This window comes from Boleophthalmus pectinirostris, unplaced genomic scaffold (genome assembly GCF_026225935.1).
Source record: "Boleophthalmus pectinirostris isolate CB_2022bp ecotype Guang Dong unplaced genomic scaffold, ASM2622593v1 HiC_scaffold_2, whole genome shotgun sequence".
Lineage (NCBI taxonomy): Eukaryota > Metazoa > Chordata > Actinopteri > Gobiiformes > Gobiidae > Boleophthalmus > Boleophthalmus pectinirostris.
Genome location: NW_026571152.1, coordinates 25,228,514 through 25,248,846, shown reverse-complemented (window position 1 = coordinate 25,248,846; position 20,333 = coordinate 25,228,514). Strand labels below are relative to the sequence as shown.

Genomic DNA, 20,333 nt, shown 5'->3' with positions numbered 1-20,333 from the left:
CTCACATTTTTGTTGAAAATTAAACTCCTGAACAGGATCGCGTGAGCTTGTATTGATCACAGGCTCCTGAAAATGTACAGTTTAAATCCATTTTTTATTTTTTATTTAGTTCAGAGTTTTCTGACAGTGTTAAAACTTTTTGGCATGGTGTCACTTCTAAACATTCCATCATACACATACATGTAAAACACCCCTAATGTGACTGTTTGATACAGACAGGGGCAGTCCTAGGGCAGCAGTATGAGCTCTTGAAAAAAAAGTGCCCCTCTTGGTTGTAGGTGCCCCTGTCAGGATGGGGGGTGAGGGTCCTCGCCCAGGGTGTAAATCAGTGTAGGTTCGCCACTGGAAATAGAAATGCTGAGACAGAGGTTTCATGCTTTTTACATAAACCTGTTGAATGAAACTCAGTAAAGGGCTGCAACCTGAGCTCTCTGAAGAGGTTTTAGAGATCGGAAACAGCAGCATCAGCATGAGAACATTGTAAAGTCAGATGGAGCAAAAAATGTTAGAGTAAATCATTTTGCAATAAAAAAAAAAAATTCAGCGCATATTTTGTGGTGTAAATTGTAAATAACATTACCAAGTATCTCAAAATTGTGTTTATGTAATTTCTCAGACTGTAGACTAGACACGCTGTTTTCCCACAATTTGCAATAGACTGAAATCAGAGTTATCAAAAATTTCCCAGAACACTGCCAATGTTTTCGTTCTGATATGCATGCGTGAATGAGGGTCATATTTGAAAGTTGCAAGGTAATTTTCCAGGAACTGTGTAAATGAATAAACAGGGCTTTTTTATATTAAATTGAATTTCAGATGGATTTAAAGGGTCTATATAACATAAAACTGACTCTTATGAGCTTTAAGCCAGGTTATAATGTTGTTGCATTATCAAAAACATACTTGAAGTTGCTTTATTAACACATTTGAGTAACCTTTTGTTATTAGTCTGTCTACACCTCCAAAGCTCAAAATGCTCTGTTCCACACTGTGATGTCATGAAACAGATACTGTACCTTTTACCTTCAGTTCATTAGAGACTGACAAATCCAGAGCTGAAATTATCCAAATGATTTCTGTACTACCACATGACATTACAAGTTGGAACAAAGTGTTTTTAGTTTGAGAGAAGAACCGAAATATGCAGGATTTGTGCGTGAACATGTGTAGATGAAATAAAAACTCCGGGTATATTTGTGATTTGTGATTATAACATAAACCTGAAAGCAGCATAATACGGACCCTTTAACATTTCCTTGCATATTTGGCTTGTAACAAATGCTCCTATCTCAAACAGAATGCTAGCCACTCTTGCCAGGAGCGAATAGTAGTGGTACAGTAATTTGACAGTTACTCACTACACATGGGCCTTCTACATGGCAGCTGACCCACTTCTCCCCAGTCTGCTATTTTCAGAGCCTCCACAGAGACACACAGAGGAAGAGATGCAGGAAAGATGAGAGGAAGGTGAGGTGAGTTCAGGTTCTTCAGGAAAAATGAGTATTCATGATCCAGAAAACCTCCCATTTGGATCCACCAGGACATCTCATATTCACAAGGTCACATCGGGACAAAAATAAACCAGGGAGCGGTAATGCATTAATGCTACCGGCTCCTATGTGAGAGCGGATAGAGTGGCTGGGCTGAGCTATAGGCCTATCCTATTCAATACAGGACAATTTACTCAATATTTGGGTCACATATTATCAGAATATATTGATAGTTTGCAGCTGATGTCATCATTTCCCTGGGGGTGTGAAGCGAACAGAAGGCACTGTTCTGTCTGAATCTCTGTTACTCAAATTAGACTTTAATCAGAACTTTGTTTAACACGACCAAAAAAACAGAAAGAACTAACTTAATTGAAACTACATCAGTGGAGCTGGGTTGTGTTGTTAAACCAGTCCCTCTCTAAGAACATTACAGGCACAAGTTTGTAATTTTCCTTAAATGTTCAGACTGTATTAAAACTTTTTTGACAGTGTTTGATAATATGTGCATTGTGTTACCATGGTAACTCCTAAACATTCCTCTAATAGAGATAAATGTAGAACACCCTCACTGCAAAGTACCAATACACAGGAACTACAGCCTACTAATGGGAACTATATGGCTATCTTGCTTTGATTATGACTAAGAATTCACTGAACCTGCCAAGGACTAAAAAAAAGGACCAAACTGAGTCTAAATTATGGCTAAAGATGATCACAATCCTAAAATTAAACCATAACTTTATAAACAGTAACAGTCCAAAGGCAAAAATATAAATAATATGATTGAAATTGTAACGATGAATCACTGGTGACAAGACTTTTCTGGAATTGATGATACAACTCAATAGCTTGTCAAGTCCAAAGTCATCACTGAGTTATTCTTAATGTCAAAGAAAAACAAAACAAAAAGGAGGATTAATTAAATGTGTCTAACAGCATTATAACATGGCTTAATGCTCATGAGAATCAGCTTTTGTAATACAGAACCTTTAAGTCTGTCCTGTGCAAGAAAGCATTCAGACAAAAAAGAAATATTAAAAAACAACAGCGTCATCTTTTTGTGACCTCTCCCGTTTTGATCTATTGCACCTGTTATGTACAATCCCACCTGCCACTCAAACAGTCAAAACATGGCACGGTTTCAGTCCAGATTTGGTCATTTGTGTGATGTTTTAATGACACAAACACAAGCTAATCAAAATGAAGAGCGTATACAGCAGCAGTGTGATACAGTGATTAACATGCAGAGAGCGCAGATCAAAGCCTGATAATGACTCATTGGTGAATCTGTTGTTGTGGACCTCCGTTTGGGCTTTTCCTGCAGCTGCCTCATGACTAACTCCAGGAAAACCAACACCTGCGCAATCTGAGCGGCTGGCAATGCAACACAAGCTAACAGCTTTTTAATCATGTTCATTTTCCCCTCAAACAAACTGGAATAGTCCATTCTGTGTGCACCAGCTACTGTACAGCATTGCAGTCATGGATATAAGCAAGTCAAAACCATGAAGACAAACCTGAGATTGTAACAAGATCGAGGCATCCAGGTTTAAAATAAGACATTGATATATTTTTAAAGGTACAGTATGTAACTTTCTAGTCTTGTGGTAATACAGGAAGGGCTCCGTAGACCTTTACTAGAATCATTTGGATCATTTCAGACCTGGGATTGCCCATCTCTAATGAACAAACGGTAAAAGGTAACTAACTACTTCTTCATGAACTCACAAGGTGGAGCAGAACATTTTGAGCTTTGGAGATGTAGACAGACTAATAATAAAAGGTTACTAAAACATGTGCGAATGAAAGGTAACAACATTATAACATGGGTTAAAGTTTACAAGAGTCAATTTTGTGTAATATGGGATCTTTAAAACAAATAAGTAAAATTATAAATGTTCCTTATATTGCAATACAGGTGGTCATTTTCAATAACAATATAGACATTTACAAAAGCCATCATGAAATGCATAAAGACACTATTATATATTTTAAGCCATTGTCAATATAACTGGATATTGATCTTAGATGACATGTTTCTGAGAATAACTTCACCTGAACGGCTTTACTGGTATATGTGCAACTAAACCATAGAGAGACTTTTTGTATTTATCACAACACAGCTCTCCTGTCCGTCCCTTGGGTCTGCCCTGGGGTTGGAGCCACTATATTTACAGCTTAGTGTCTTATTACACTATTACTACAGGGGCGGAGAGGTCATTGTCTGCAGTACCACAGAGCTGCAGCCATTTCTTCAGCGAACACACAAGACTAAAAGACTACATAGAGTTAGTGACTGAATTTATTTTGTGATTATTGTGTTTTCAGTTGGTAAGAATATTTAAATCATTAATCAGGTAGAACATGTATCACGGTCTTGACATTTGTGTAAAAAAAATACTTAACGAATTAAACGCATTCATGGTGCGTTGTGTAAAAGGGTCCAAATGAATTTCGCCATGGAGATTTTATTGCTTTGACTGGAATGTGTCCCAGTATGCCATTAAACCTTTCTATTATCATGGAGACCAAACCAGGCCAAGTTACAGGTCAGATCTGTGGAGAGGCAACCCTGCTCACAGTCAGAATGCTTATTTTTCTAGGCATTTTTGAGCTATAAAACCACCTGTAATTAAATAAATGTAAGGTAGAGCTGTTTAATGTCATAGTGTGGAACATTCCAGGCAGATGACATGCAATGCAATGACAAGCAGGCAGTGAAACTCCAACCAAAAACTTATATAGTGCGTCACAGAAGAATAAAATGCATTTGTTTTATTCAACATTGTCTGGTCTATTGAGACAAATGCTAAATAAAAATACAAAAACTCATTGTAAGAAACAACCCAGGAAGCACCAGCTGTTACCAACCACCCTTTTTTGTCAAGTCCTCAGTTATTTTTAACGTTTTTGGCTCCTCTACAAAGAAGCTCAGCTAACCAAGCCCCTCAGTAGTTGCCCAGCAGCTAATAAACACAGGGTGTCACTGGACAGATTTGTTAGACAATAGTTAGACCATTGCAAGTTCAAAGCCATTAGGATCTGTGTAAGTGCATTTGAGCATCTCGTTAGCTGTTGTTCGTAGTTACAGTCTACATAGTTACAGTTAGTTGTTGTTTGTGCGTCTGTTCCTGCCAGGTGAGTCCTTAGAATTCTCTGAGGCTATTTTCCAAAACTCATCACTGCGGTAATGGCTGCCAGGGCTTGACAATAATTCCCAATGCAAGCTATAGGCTGGAGAAGTGCTTACCATGAAAAACAACTCTGCTTTTTAGTGGAGTCAGTCCAGTGAACACTAAAGAGCTGAGGTATCCCTGTGTAACTTGTGGGTTGATGAAAATACACTCCAAAGCGTGTGAAGTCTACATTCTTTACCTGAATATATGACTTTGAGAAAATGTGTCCTTTGGCAACAAGTTACTATATTACGCAAAATTGACTCTTGTGAGCTTTAAGCCATTTAATGTTATGCTTAGTGTTATGCGAACCAGGACAGTAAAACAAAGTAAAATTAAATCTAGTCAGAAACAATGCCAGCCTAGCCTGTCGAGAATTGAGGCGGTCTGCAGACTGGAGATATTCCAGATTCTTCTGATCTGTCCAGACCAGGAACGGAAACCTGCAACCCTCAAGCTAGTGTTTCCACTCTTCTAAAGCCAACTTTACAGCCAGCACCTCTCTGTTCCCGATGTCATACTTCCTTTCTGCAGGTGCTAGATGTCAGGAAAAGAAGGTGCATGGGTGTAACTTGAGGTCATAGGGTGCTTTCTGTGACAAAATAGCTCCTATGCCTAAATCTGAGGCATCTACCTCAACCACAAACTGTCTTTCAGGATCTGGAACTCAAAGGATTGGAGCTGTGGTGAAGAGGGTCTTTGGAGTATTGAAGGCCACATCTGCCTCTGGTGACCACTTGTAGGGCACATTGGAGGAGCTGAGAGCAGCGACAGAAGTGTAGCCACGGATGAACCATTGGTAGAAGTTTGCAAACCCCAGGAAGTACTGTAACATCTTGTAGGACTCAGGAACAGTCCAAGAGGTGACAGCCTATACTTTAGAGGGTAAAAGGTACTTGTAATGGCCTGTTGGAGTGTTAAAGTCTTCCACTCATCCTTGCACAGGTCAAGTTTTATGAAAATGACAGCATCCTGCAAGAGTTCAAAAGCTGAGGAGATGAGTGGTAGAGGGTATGGGTTCTTTACTGTAATATTGTTTAACCCTCTGTAGTCTATGCAAGGCCTAAGGGTCTTATCTTTCTTCTTAACAAAGAAGAAACCAGCGCCGGCAAGAGATGAAGAGGGATGAATGATTCCTGCAGCCTAAGACACATTCATATATTTCTCCGCTGCTTCCCTCTCAGGTCCAGAGAGGGAGTATAAATGTCCACGAGGGGGAGAAGTTCCAGGCAGAAGGTCAATGGAGCAGTCATATGGCCGATAAGGAGAAAGTGATGCTACCTTGGCCTTTCTGAAAACCTCTTGGAGGTCATGGTACTCCTCAGGAACAGCTGTAAGGTCTGGTTGAGGATCAGAGTTGCCACTAGATTGCACTGCAGGAATAGCTTGCTTGAGGCAGATCTGATGACAAGATGGGCTCCAGCTAGTAATTGAGCCCACAGACCAATCAATAGTGGGATTATGACAGAGAAGCCAAGGAAAGCCAAGGATTATGGGATATTGTGAAGTCTTCAGGATGTGAAAATGGATGGTCTCATAGTGGTTGCCAACCAAAAACAATTGAACAGGAACAGTGCTATATGTTATGGAACTCAAGAGTCAAGAGCCGTCCAGAGCATTAGACTGGTAGTACCCAGTTACATGGGTTCTGGACCTTCCTCATGAGGAGATAAGAGGGTGGCTGACAGACTGACTGACATTTAAATCAGGAGGTGAACGTGGAATTAGCCGTCGTTCAGGAAGTTTCAGTCTTTTCTTTTGTCACTGAGCTTGGATTCAGCAATCTAGCTTGGTTGCGTCAGAAGGTTGTGGTGCAAGATTGATAGGAGCATGAGGAACAGCAGTGACAAACTGGATAACAGTGACTGCCAGTTGCTGGATCTGAGCTGTCAAATTAGCAGTGTTTTGTTCGCTAGCTGCAGCTGACTGACAAGCTGCAACAGCAGCAGATGCTAGCTCAGCCTGCTGTTGCTGCATACTAGCTTCTAGTTTGGCAAGCCGCTCCATCAGAATCTCATTGTTTGCTGAGTTCGTACTGGCTAGATTGTACTGCCATGCAGGTAAACTGGACTCAAATGTAACACAGGGAATGCAACCAAACACAAGTTTTTCAGTTCAACAGAACATGGCCTACAACAGATAAGACAAATCAGGCTGAAAAACATCTGAGGAATAGATGTCTTTATCATATGAACTTAAATATCCTCCAAATAGTGGGAAAATCTCTAACAGAAAACAAGCTGGGTATAAATGCAGAAACAGGCTCAAACAGGGAATAATTCAGAATCAGATCATATAGAATGCCTAATGGCAACAACAGGATATGTTCAGATACAGAGCTGGAGAGTGTCTCTTGACTGATCAATATAGCAAGGACTGAATGGGCAGAGGGTGTTTATATAGACTTCCCTAGGATGATTAGGGAATGAGCAGCTGCAGGAAAAATGGAAAGGAAGCAAAAGATGGACCGGATCAGACTGTGAAATGGAGCTGGATTGAGGATAAACATGTAAACAAAGGCAAAACTGTGACGTTAGAATACCTCATCAAAAACATACCTGGACTTGTGTTGTTTCATTCACACATTTGAGTAACCCTTTATAATCAGTCTGTCTCCAAAGCTCAAAATGATCTGTTCCACCTTGTGATGTCATGAAGTAGTAGTTTTCAAGTTAACAGCTACATTTTACCTTTTGTTCAGTACAGATTGGCAATTCCAGGCCTGAAATTATCCAAATGATTGATGATGTATGGAATTTAAAAACAGAGTGGAGCACTTCCTGCATTTCTACATGACAACACAAGGTGGAACAGAGTGTTTCTGCTTGAGGGAAGAATACAGCCTAAATAAAAATAAAAAATATGTAAAACAAAACACAACTCCAGGCATGTTTTTGATGAGGAAACAACATTATAACACAGACCAAAAAACAGTGCAATATGGGCCCTTTAAACAAAACTCAGAATTGGTCTAGCATACAAGCTTCACTATTTTCTCAAAGCAGTTTAAAGTAGTCCATGATTCATTCACTTTTTGTGCTCAGTGTAGATATAGTTCTGGGCATTGCTGCCCTGGAGTTTACTGGCAACATTTCTGTGCCACCAGTCATGATTTTACTAACATTCATTCACATAACCTTCAATAAACAGGACAGGTGAGTGTAAACACCAGACCAGTATGAACTTGAAGAGTATGATTTAAAATTAAAATAACTCTCCTATCATAATACAACAGAGAGAAACAGGGATCAATAAAGAATGCCTTACTATATTTAACTTTAACAGAAGTCATATCAAATCCCTCACAGAAGTAATTGAAGTTAAATAAATTAAATCTAGACCTTGAGTTAATGACTGAATTAAATAAACATCTTAACATGTACCCCACAAAAACACAAATATTTTAATGTGATGTTGGTTGATAAATCATCTGTAATTCCATGCATGATATTGGTTTATATTCTTGGAGCATACTGAATTTTAGGCTGCAGTTTAAAAGCAAAATTATGCTCATACAGACTGTCACAGACATGTTGATTTCGCTAGGACAGGTTGTTGTCCACTGTTATGTCCCCATTGCACAAACAGCACACACCTCTGCAGCAGCACACACACACACACCTCTGTAACAGCAGCAGAAATACGTGAGGGAGATCGTCAGCAGCCCACCACTGTCATGCCCATAAACGGCAGCCTTGTAAACCCACTGGATTACATCACGACTTTATAATAAACGCAACTCTGAGCAGCAAACGGAAACCTTACCTTACCAGAACCACTAGCAGCAGTTTCCATGGAGACGGAGAGAAGAGGAAAATAGATGGAGATGAGAAGATGGGGGACGATGACCTCACACAACACAGGGGGGACACAAAAGTAGAATTATTGCAATATAAATATTGATATGAACTGAAGAGGAAAGTACTGTGGCCAAGAATCTTGTTCGAAAAGAGTACTTAACAATGCCCTATAGGGTTACACTGCCTATAATGCTCTGCTTTGTACAGACTACTTCATGTTATTTTATGGTTTATACAAAAACGCTACCAAAGTTTAAAAATACAATGGCCATTACTTTCATAGTGTGCATGGACCTGTCAGTATTATGCCTTAGGAGCCCAGCCAGCACAATGTATTTTGACATATTTTTTCAGTCATTAAGTTTCGAAACAAAACAACGCTTAAATATAAAACTGAACCATCTATTCTGTATCATTCTTTATCAAAATCTTTTAGTCAAAATACTTATTTCTTATAGTGCATTAATGTAACCAGCCATCAGTACAGATCTTCACAGCAATATTCAAAAAAAGAGAATTGATTAATCACTGCAAAGGTACAGTTTTCAAATATGGCATGTTGTGTATAATGAATCACAAATAAATATGCAAAACAGACTCCACTGTGGAGAATTAGGAAGGCTGCTTTTATACGCGGTCACATTTATAGCCCAAGTTCCTTAATACTGCTGCAGAAATCTGAGTTTTATCTTCAGAAAATCTCTCTGACGACATTTAGGCTTTGTCCATAGCAACTGTTGCTGTGTCCACCAGACAGGCACAATGACCGTCACTGCCCATAATAGACCCGCCATTACAATGACATTACATATGGTGCTGACACAAGAGCTCCACGTCTGTGATTGAGGTATAGACTGGACGAGGAGGAGAAAAGACTCAAAATGATCACAGTTTACTTTAAAGGGTCTGTACCAGATTTTTATCATGTAATTAAAGGGCTCATATTTCAATATTTGCTGATCTATATACTTGGGAGTTTTGTTTTGTTTCATTCACACATTTGACACACAAACCCTGCATATTTAGGATGAGTTCTTCTTTGAAACAGAAAACACTCTGATTTGTGAGGTCATGCAGTAATACAGAAGTGCTCCACTGTGTTTTTGAACTCTGTACACCTTCACTAGAATCATTTGGGTGATTTGCGATCTCTACTGAATAAAAGGTAAAAGCTGTTAACTTAAAAACTGACTATACATGACATCACAAGGTGGAACAGGGCATTTCAAATTTTGGAAATGTAGACAAACTAATAATGCAGGATTACTCAAACATGTGCAAATGAAAGAAAATAAGTGGTATGTTTCTGATGAGGTATCAACATTATAACATGACTGCAAGCTCATAAGGGTCCATTTTGTGTTGTATAGTACAGATATACTTTAAGAGCAGTAATCAGGGGGAAAATGAAACTGATGTCTGCTATCTGCATTTAATTATAAAGCATGTAATTCTCTATGAAACAGGAAATGTGGCAATAGCATGCTAATTATTGTTAGGTTTATTGTGATGGTATACTCCGCTCTGGCCTCTTTAATGCTTTTATGCACATCCAAGTTCATATCTTATTTGAAGACTATGTAGACTAGATTGCATTCAATGAGCTCAGCCCAACTCAGCTTCAGTCTGAATAGGAGTGTTTACTATATGCTTCCTGCTTTTAACTTCTTCAGCGATAAAGCAAATCCTCTTATCTCTTCTAATAGACTCTTTTTTCAGTTTGTTTTCATAACAGATGAGAGGGGGAATTGCTTGTCTCTATGGAAATGTTATTGCATTGCTTAGAATTTCCCGTAGTAATGCATTAAACTGTTAACATATCCATGGAGACAAGCAGATGACGCCATCAAGCCAACAGGTCAGATCAGTGGAATGACAACCCGACAACCATGGAAACAAGCCAGTAACGTACCCTCTGCTATTAAAAAAGTTCCACAGTGCATCTTTAAAAGTACTAAAACAACCCTGCATCCTGTTTGTATCCTGTTTATAATAAATGTTAGGAAAAAAATGGAATGCAACATTGTGGAACATTCCCAGCAAAGCAATAACATCTCCATGGAGACAAGCCAGTGACGTACCCTCCACTATTAAAAATGTTCCACAGTGCACCTTTAAATGTACTAAAACAACCCTGCATCCTGTTTGTATGCAGCAAAGTGTGGCGAAGATAACTGCGGCGACATTTGCAAAGGTGAGCTTGTGTTTGTTATCGGCGACGCGGTTGTCACAGCAACAAAAACCTATCCTGTTACTCTTTCGCTCCATCTTTCCGCGTGCCCTTGTGTGTCCTCGAATGCCTCCTCCAGTGTTGACGGAGAGAGGGGGAATCAGGCAGTGAAACATGGAGGAAGGGGAAAAAATAAATTGGCGAGCTGACTGACCTATATCCTCCCGATCTTGAAAGCAGACAGCGAGCGAGCACACAGCTGTTTTTCAATCCTAGTGTTCCTAAAACTCCAAACCGTGAAATCCAGCCAAAACATGAGTCTACACAACACTATCGCTGAGTTTCTTTCTAATTGGGTTTTATCCTTGTGTACGTGTGTTGAGTTTGGAAACAGGGGTAAGATAAGGGTATGGTGGGGTCAAATTTAAATGTCCTACAAGAAGAATGTGCTGTCTCTCTTAACTAATGAGAAAAGAATAAGGAAGATTCGGTAAAAGCTTTTTGTCTGCTTTAGACTTTCTGATTCAATGCATTTATATAAAGAGCCCATATTTTAAGGGCTATTTTCTGGTCTATGTTATAATGTTGTTTCCTCATTAAAACATACCCGGAGGAGTTTAACATCACGCACTCTCTTTCACTTCATCCGTGTGCTATCCATTTGGTGTTTGCCAAATGATCAACCCGAACCAGAGGCAGGAAGTGTGCTGTCAGCATGCTAGTTGTTTTTAGCCTAACTCTGCGGCTCTTACCTTTTAAAGTTATGAAAAGCACTTACAATTCAGTGTGGTGAAGGATTCTAGGAATTGGTGGAAAATTTTAGACCGCAAAAATTTTTAAATTCTGTTGTTTTCCACATACATTTTTTTCAGACAATAAAAATCAGGTACAGCACCAATGAAAATGTCTGTACCTAATTTTTAAGGTATTTTGGCTCAATAAAACATAAATGAAGATAGATAAGTTTAATGTCAAGGAAAATATAGTATCTTCAATCTGAACTATAAATCTTTAAACTAATCTCTTAAAGACAACAGGAGACATCTCAGTCTCTGTGTAATAATCTGGTTTTCTCCTTATAAACCCTTTGACCCTTGGTAATAATAGTCTTGATTTTTAAACAATCAGTGAGAGTTTACAGGAGGCTTTTGTTCTGACAGGTCTAATCTGAGAACAATGGCATTACTGCGCACAGAGCTTCTGCTGCTGCCGATGATGATGATGAGTAATGCTCTGACTCTCAGATGGCCCTGTCCCTCAGTGTCTGTCAGTGTCCCTCAGACGACCACTGCATACGACACACAGAGAACAGCCTCACCTGTTCAGCTGCAACAGGGACATGTGTGAACACAGCACACTGCACAGACAGTGCTAAAAGTCCCTGTGATTATGGGGATCTGGGCACAAAGGTGACACTTTATATACAACTTTATGTCTAAAGTTAGATGTAATAACCTAGCTCACAACATTATCAGTCTCACATTATTAGTCTGGGATAGATCTCACTGAAAGCGATCGGAAAACACGGAGTGTTGTGATGAATATTTGAATCTGATTGGTTGAAGCATCACAACAGCAGAAAATCAAACTTTGCAATGCTGCTCTGTTGTTAGTTCGCCTGCTTCTGGGCAAATTTGAAGTTTACAGCGGGAGTCTCTCAAGATGGATCCTTGTGAGTTTGTGAAGTCAAAAATAATGTGAGAATCCATCTTGCTATGCTAGGTTAATATGAAGCATTGTTACAAATCAAATCAATCATTATAAATAATTGAACATAGCAGTACAATAGTAAATTGTACTGTGCAATTTGTGTCTAATTCAAGATTCAATAATTTTAAGTTGTCAGTGATCAGCCAACCTTCTGTCAGTAAAAGCCTGTGGTTTGGTGGAGAGTTCAGGGAGGAATAAATGTGATGATTTTTGTGTTAAATGGCACTGATTAAAAGAATGGTTAAAATAAAGACTATGATCAATATTTAAACAATATAGTTTTTGTTTTCTCTTCTCCCATATCACTCAGCCCTAATTTCCAATTTGAAGTGTCTATGAAATTCCTGTGTGAATGTGACTTGTGGAGTTCTGAATGTATATCTCAGTGTTCAGTCAATTAATGACCAGAACATGGATCTGAACTTGAACTTGTAACTTAAAACTTACAGAAGAAAGGATGCACTGTCCCATTGTGAGTCTTGATAGTTTGGTTTTCACCTTTGATAAAACATTGACAGAGAGTATCAAAAGCACCTATGACTGCTTTGGAACAAAATGTATTCTATCATTTCATCATGTTTTCACAGCAGCATTCTTAAAACTCTTTGTGCTAAACTAAAAAGAACCCCAATCTCAGTGAGGAATGCCTGCTTCAAAGTATTTTCCCAAAGACCGATTGATTGTAGCATTGACGGATCACATCTGTCCAGACGCGTTTAAAAGGGACCCGGGGACGGCACTGGTGATGGCTGCTGGGGATTTGTGAAGCATGGGCACTATTCAGGTTTATCGAGTTCTATTCTTCAAACCGCCGATGTAATTAAGCGTTAAAAATGCTTTTCCACTTGTAAAGTGTCACAGGGGAATTCACAGCCAAGGTCGGCACGGATTAAACTTGTTGTTCAGAAAAAGACTGCAAATACTCTTATTGATTAAGCGCTGATGCTGTATCGACAGGCTGGACCGATAAAAGGTGGAGGCTGAGGGAATGGGAGGAATGGCTCTAGGTTAATGGTGTAAGATTTTACTTATTATCCAGATGCAGAACAGTGAGTTTTAAGAATACATAGACACGCACGATGAAATGATGAGGTACATTGTGTCGGCTTATAAGCAGTGTTGGGAAGCAACTCAATACAAGCACAGAGAATACGTGTTCAGAATACTAATTTTGTGTAACTGTATTCCAGTGTAGTTATTTTTAGTTTACAGTTACTTTCCTAAAATTAAAGGAATACATGGCAGTACTTAATCACACAATTTAGGTTTCAAACTGCGCAAAATCAGTGAGAAGAAATAGAAATATAGAAATATAATCTTATACTGTGTGCATGTGAAATTTTCAATCCTATTTTATCTTTACACTGTAATTTATATGCAACCCTGTGTGAAAGTATCAGTAGTACTCAGAATACAGTACTCTGAATACATTATCAAAGTATTCTTTCCATCACTGCTTATAAGACTGTATGGAACAATGAGCCATGTATGGCAGCAGTTAAATTGAAAAAAATATATCTTGAAACAATGAGGACCTAAAAGACAAAGCACTCAGTATTCTCACACACACAACTTTCTCCACCGTCTTTTCTTTTCACCATTGACCAGAACAGATCTAAAGAATAGTCTAAACTAGGACAATATAATAGATAATATGGATAATAGATAATAAGATAATAGATGTTATGCACTAACATAACTTTATTTGAAAAATGATCTATGTTATAATGTTGTTTCCTCATCATGAACATAACAGGACCATAACCAGTTTAACACATAAATCCTTCATATTTAGTCGGAGTTCTTCTCTCTATTGAACTAAAGGTTAAAAAAAAAAAACTACTGCTTCATGACATCACAAGGTGGAGCAGATCATTTTGAGCTCTGGAGATGTAGAGAGACTAATAATACTCTAGTATGTGTGAATGCAACAAAACACAACTGTGGGTATGTTTTTGATAACATAGCAGCATTATAAAATGACTTAAATCTTAAATGTTTTGCTTAATATGGGACCTCTGAACTGTAGCTGCTTTGTCACATTTTAGATTGGAGATGTAGATTTCTCCTTTAATATCATGTAATATGCAAAAGAGGCCCTATTGAGCTAATTAGCTGATATTGACATAATACATGCTAATGCTGAGCTAAGTTTGTTTTTACATTTTTTCATATTTACAAACCTGATGACAGAAATAATATATGAATTGAAACATTGCAGTATAGAATTCTCAGTTTCTTTTGTAAAATAGATTCAGAACAGATGAGGTTTGGGAAACATTGTGTTAGACCATTCAAGTAAGAAACCCCAAGAGACGTTTTGATCTAAGTCTATGCCCTTTACAGAAAATGTTATCTGTACCAACTACATTTGCAGTTATATTCTTGTGAAATTAAAAAGTATGGATGGTTGAGTAGAAGAATGTGGAAGTACTTGGCCTATTTGACAAGAATCTACGCTACACCACACTTAAAACTATCCTTAAAGAGCCCATAGTGCACTATTTTCTGATCTATGTTATAATGCTGTTATGTTATGACAAACCTGAAGTTTTGAAGTTGTGTCTTTTTCATTCACGTGTTTAACACACAAACCATGTATATTTAGGCTGAGTTGTTCTCTTAAAATGAAAACACTCTGTTCCACCTTTTGATGTCATGAATACAGGAAGTGCTCCACTGTGTTTTTAAACTCCATGTACCTTCACTAGAATCATTTTGATCATTTCAGCTCTGGGATTGCCAGTCTCTACTGAACTAAAGGTAAAAGGTAGTTGTTAACTTGAAAATGACTGCTTTGTAACATTACAAGGCGGAACAGAGCATTTTGAGCTTTGGAGATGTAGACAGACTAACAATGAAGTGTTACTCAAACTTAAAGCTTACAAAAGCAAATTTTACATAATATAGGATGTTTAAAAGTGTTAATACAAATATGTGTTTTTCATCATGTTACATAATCCTTCACTGACCAGTTTCTTCAGTTTGCTGAGTGGGCAGGGCTGGCTCTCCACAAAAGTCTGCAGCAATGCCTTCTAAACCAAAACTAAACCAGCATTTATAGTTAGGCCTGTTTCTTCTGTCTATTCCAATTTAAGTGTCAACAATTATTGCAGTAAGCACACTGATAATCTTGAATTAGTGTTAAGATTACACTCACTAACACTTTTATTAATTGACATTTCTTTGGAAACACCTCTCTGCTCTGATTCATGACTATTGCACCTTTAAAGGGCTCATACTGCTATTTTCTGATCTATGTTATAACATTGTTCCTTCATCAAAAACATACCTGGAGTTGTGTTTTGTTTCATTCACACATGTTTAATGCACAGATCCTACATATTTATACTTGAGTTCTTCTCTCAAACAAAAAAACACTCCACCTCATGTTCCACCTTGTGATGTCATGTGGCAATACAGGAAGCGCTCCACTGTGTTTTTAAACTCCATACACAGTCACTATAATAGACCTTTTTCACAATGGCCAGAAGTGCCGTGATGTAGGGTAAACATCACTTGCGTTAATGCTTTTCTATGGAAAAATATCTGTGAAAATGTTTCACATATTTTCCACGAGCTTCATATATCTGTCTGCCCATCACCAAATCTTCAACCAACAAGATCGACAAAGGACAAAAACTAACATTATGGTCATGAATAAAACATAAGTAATAAGTAATTTGTTAATAAGTAACTTGTTAACTCAGACTGACTCTAGAATTAAAATAAAACATTGATTTCATGATGCAGATTTTAGCATAGATAGATTTGTGCTGTTCGAATGCTACAGATGGTCAGATTACATGTCTAGTATTTAAACTACACAAATCTCTCTCTATGCTAATATTTCCATCACGATTTTTAATTTTATTTCTAGAATCAGTCTGAGTTTACAAGTTACTTATGCTTTACTCATGACCATGATGTTAGTTTTGCTCAGGAATAGTTCACTAATGCTAGTCGTTGTTCACTTTTATGTTTTCTTCTAGATAGTTGTAGATACGTTCTTCATGTACAGAATATGTTCTTTGTGGACCTTGTTGGATGAAGATTTGGTGATGGGGCAGATTTATGAAGCTGGTGGAAAATATACAAGGCATTTCCACAGATATTTTGCCATAAAAAAGCATTAATGTAAGTGACATTTACCCTTCATCACGGCACTTCCAGCCATTGTAAAAAAGGTCTGTTATTTGGATAATTTCAGCCCTAGAATTGCAAATCTCAACTGAACAAAATGTAAAGGTAGCTGTTAACCTGCACATTACCACTACATGATATCACAAGGTGGAACAGAGCATTTTGAGTTGTGAAAGAAAGATAAGATGAAATGAAACCCCATGACATTGACCCTGACCATTTTGTTGTGCTTTTCCCCCAAACTGCATTGGATAAATAAGTCATAAGCACACTTCTGTTTGCTGTACATATGAGCTGAAGATCCCAGGTGTGTGCAGCCTATTTCACCTTTCTCATTTTTTCCAATCTGACACCTGATATTAACTTAGTCCACTGGGAAGAAACACATCAAGCAGAGCCACGGCAGCGGTGATAGCTGTGCTCCTGCAGTGAGCCACTCTGGGCCTCAGTAACAAGGGCCAGGGGAATGCTGTTTGTACATATACAGGCAGACTATGAATAGCACATACAATGGAGGAATAAGAGGATGTTAAAGCACAAATCAGACATTTTAAATAGGCTAGCAGTTATAACCATTTACACCTATTTCGTTTTGGTGACTATAGGTCTGTCACAACATCTATTTTATCTACTCAGTACATGAGAGATAGAAGAATGCATTTTGCAGCTCAATATTTACTGTGTGTACATTTTCTGGAAATACGATCAGATTTGAGCTGTAGAAAGTTGAATAAATATCTTCTATGGCTAATTATTGGTTTGTTCTGCTGTTTATTTGTTGCAGCTCAGGCCTGTTGAATGATATTGTCTATTTAAAAATGGTTTACTGGAATCAGGCTGTCCTGTTTTATTGTGTCAGTGGCATAAAGTAGTTTTTTCAATATTATTGTTTATCTCAGCATATCTCTGTAGAAATATATCATGCTTCAAAATTTGCTATAATGACAGGCCTAGGTGACTGACTCCCTTCATCCAGATAGATAGATAAGATAGTTATAGATAGAGAGACAGACAGACAGACAGACAGACAGAAAGACAGACAAACACTTTATCTCAAAGGAAATTCATTACTTATGGTGCTGTTGCTGTAATATCCTTAGTCATGCAAGCTTCTCTACAGGCTTGGGACTGACACAAACATGGCTGCAAGATAGATCGGAAATAATAATACTAAGAAGAAGATGTGTAGTCATTTAGTGTTGTCATAGTCAAGTCTTCAGCATTTCCTTAAATGGGCTAAAAGATTTGAGTAAATCCCAAGAGCAAGCTAATACACGGACAGAGGAAGTATAGCCTACTGCTAACTTTCAAGACTTTCAATAAGAACCACTCATTTGCACTGAAATAACTGATGCAAACAGCAAACAATGCAAACAGCACTGTTTAACTTTTCTGGAGGAGGTCCGCACCTGTTTTGTCTCCATGGAGATGTCAATACTTTTGTTTAAATTGTCCACAGTGTGGTATTAAACTAATCTGTCTTGCATTTATTCAACTACAGGTGTTATTTATTACTCTAAAATATATTTTGAAACATAAATGTTTACTGTGAGTGGGATCACCTCTCCACAAATCTAACCTGTAATTTGGTTTGCAAGTCTCCATGGAGATTCAAATGTTTATGGCCATACTTCGGAACATTCTCGGCACATCTCCATGGAGACAAGCAATTGCACTTTTAAATATGATATCAGAAGGTTTAGCAACCTCCTCTCTTTTGGACGGGGTTTTTGAACATGTGCTTGAACCTGATTGTATTCATCACATTTTCTCATCCTTTAGTCTTCCTCCTCCCCCTCTGCTCGCTCTAATCTCTGGCCTAATTGACTCAACCAGATTTGGCACCAGGCTTATTAGTGTCATTTCACACAACACGCTCTGACCTGTGCACACGCAGCACACGCTGCAGTGACGCTGAAGGCAGAGGCGCCCTGGTTCACTTTACATGCATATTATGACCTTTTCCGCTCATTTGTGCTAGATCAATTATATTTACACTGGAGCTTTTAATACATACAAGTTGAACAGAACACCCAGTCCTCCAGCCTGTACAACTGCACAGGTTTGTGTCAACTTTCACTGAAGTGAGGACAATTAACATTTCTATAAAAATGTTATATTAGTGACAGTGGATCACATGACATTTGGCTTTTATAATTGGAAAATGTGGCCACTGCCTAATTAAGCTATTACTAAAGTCCTCATGGTGTGAGGAAGGCCTATCGATTAAGTTAAAATAATACATTTACAATACTGATAGCCTATGGCTTGGCGTGTTAGGCATATAACAATCTGGAGATCTGTCTGTAGGCTATAGCTAGACTAGCCTCATTTTGTCAACTTGACGCCCAATCTTGGTATCTTCAGTCATATGCCCATAATTTGGGGGGAAAAATGGCCTAACCCTAAACCAACAAACAATTTGTGCTCAGAAATGATTGGAACACACACAGCTGACCAGTTTTATTAGAGACAGTGTTTGTCTGTGGGTGCATATGCGCCTGTGCAGCGCACTGTGGGATGTCTTACCGCTGTGTGCGCTGAACCAGCGGGGCGTGATGTGCAGGGGCAAGGTGTCAGCCAGCGACCCCCGGGACCCCAGATAAAGAACCCCGTCCGTGTGATGCCCTCCGCCCCCAGTGTCCTGGTATCCGGTACCGTGAGGGGCAGCTGTGCCGGACCCACCTCCGGCTCTCTCTGAGTCCGTCCCTCTGGGGGGATAGAAGCCGAAGGGCACAGTTGCGCTGTGATCAATCCCCATGCCGGCTACGGAGCTCACCGAGCGGCTGCGCAGGCCCATTGTTCCGCTGGGCCGGTAATGACCGAAATGGGCTGAAGGGGGAACCGCGCTGTCATCCGTGGACACCCCTGGAAACGTGCCCCGGGGCCGTCCTGTCGTGCTCTGTTTGCCCCCCATCCACAGACCGCTGTGTGGTTCTGGGGGATACAGGAGGGGCTCCCCTCAGCGTCTCTCCGTGGGCCTCCGCGCCTGTCCCTGTGTCGGGCTTGTCAGCTCTCTGCCCGTGTCCCCGCCGCGCGGTGCATGGGCCAGCCCCTCACCCTCCGCACCACTCCTGAAGCACCTTATGCCGTAGGCTACCGCTGGGTCTGGGGGCACCTCTCTCCACGTGCACGGCTGAGTGCCCGCCCTTAGTTGTCCGGACCTCCAGTCCCGGGCTAGTCCCGGGGTGGTCCTAAGCAGAGCGGGCCGAGCAGCAGAGCCGCAGTGCTCTCCGCTCCTCGTTCCTCATCTGGTCGCGCACATCGTGACAACTGTTGCTGTCTGCTGTGCCGCTGACAACAGTGACGCTGCGGGCGCGTGCCCTTGCCACGGTCCTGTCCTACACCAGCCGGGAGTGGGCAGACCGTGACGCACAGCCTGGCCGAGCTGATGGAGCTCCTCTCGGCTCCTGTCTGTCGCCGCTGCCGCTGTCTCCGCTGCTGTTACTGGCGAAACAATGGAGGCGTTGAGTGCGCAGACTCGGTATAGAGCAGACAGTGAGCAGACAGCGCAGGGACGAGACAAACACTCGCCGTATGAGACTCTGAATGAGACTGGCCCTGAACACTACACAGGCTCCCCCTGGCAGAATGACGAGGTGTGGCAGCTGCCAGCAGGTGCAGTGGCGTAGCTATCTTCAGCTCCAATGGAAAACATGCAGTCAGTCTGTCCTGTGAAGCACACCCGGCTTTCAGGCTGATGTACCCAGTGAAGGTTAATTACAATAAATAAAGCACAACCAAGCAAACGGATGGCGGTGCCATAGTGTACTAATGTTTCTAACATAAATATGGGTTATGGTTGAAGCTTACCTGGATGAGGAAAGATTTAATTAACACA

General features: G+C 39.8%; 2 protein-coding genes across 2 annotated transcripts in view; both read right to left on the bottom strand.

The window, feature by feature from the left end:
- Nucleotides 1–19,970, bottom strand: part of znrf1 (zinc and ring finger 1) — a 40,906-nt gene extending 20,936 nt beyond the window's left edge. The window contains exon 1 of the mRNA XM_020934810.2: nucleotides 19,022–19,970. Coding sequence (XP_020790469.1) covers nucleotides 19,022–19,409 — 388 coding nt within the window. The 5' untranslated portion in view covers nucleotides 19,410–19,970. The remainder of the gene's footprint in view (nucleotides 1–19,021) is intronic.
- anpeplb (alanyl (membrane) aminopeptidase-like b) overlaps nucleotides 19,834–20,333 on the bottom strand; it is a 6,830-nt gene continuing 6,330 nt past the window's right edge. The window contains exon 5 of the mRNA XM_055155887.1: nucleotides 19,834–20,075. Within this exon, the coding sequence (XP_055011862.1) occupies nucleotides 19,834–20,075 (242 nt within the window). The remainder of the gene's footprint in view (nucleotides 20,076–20,333) is intronic.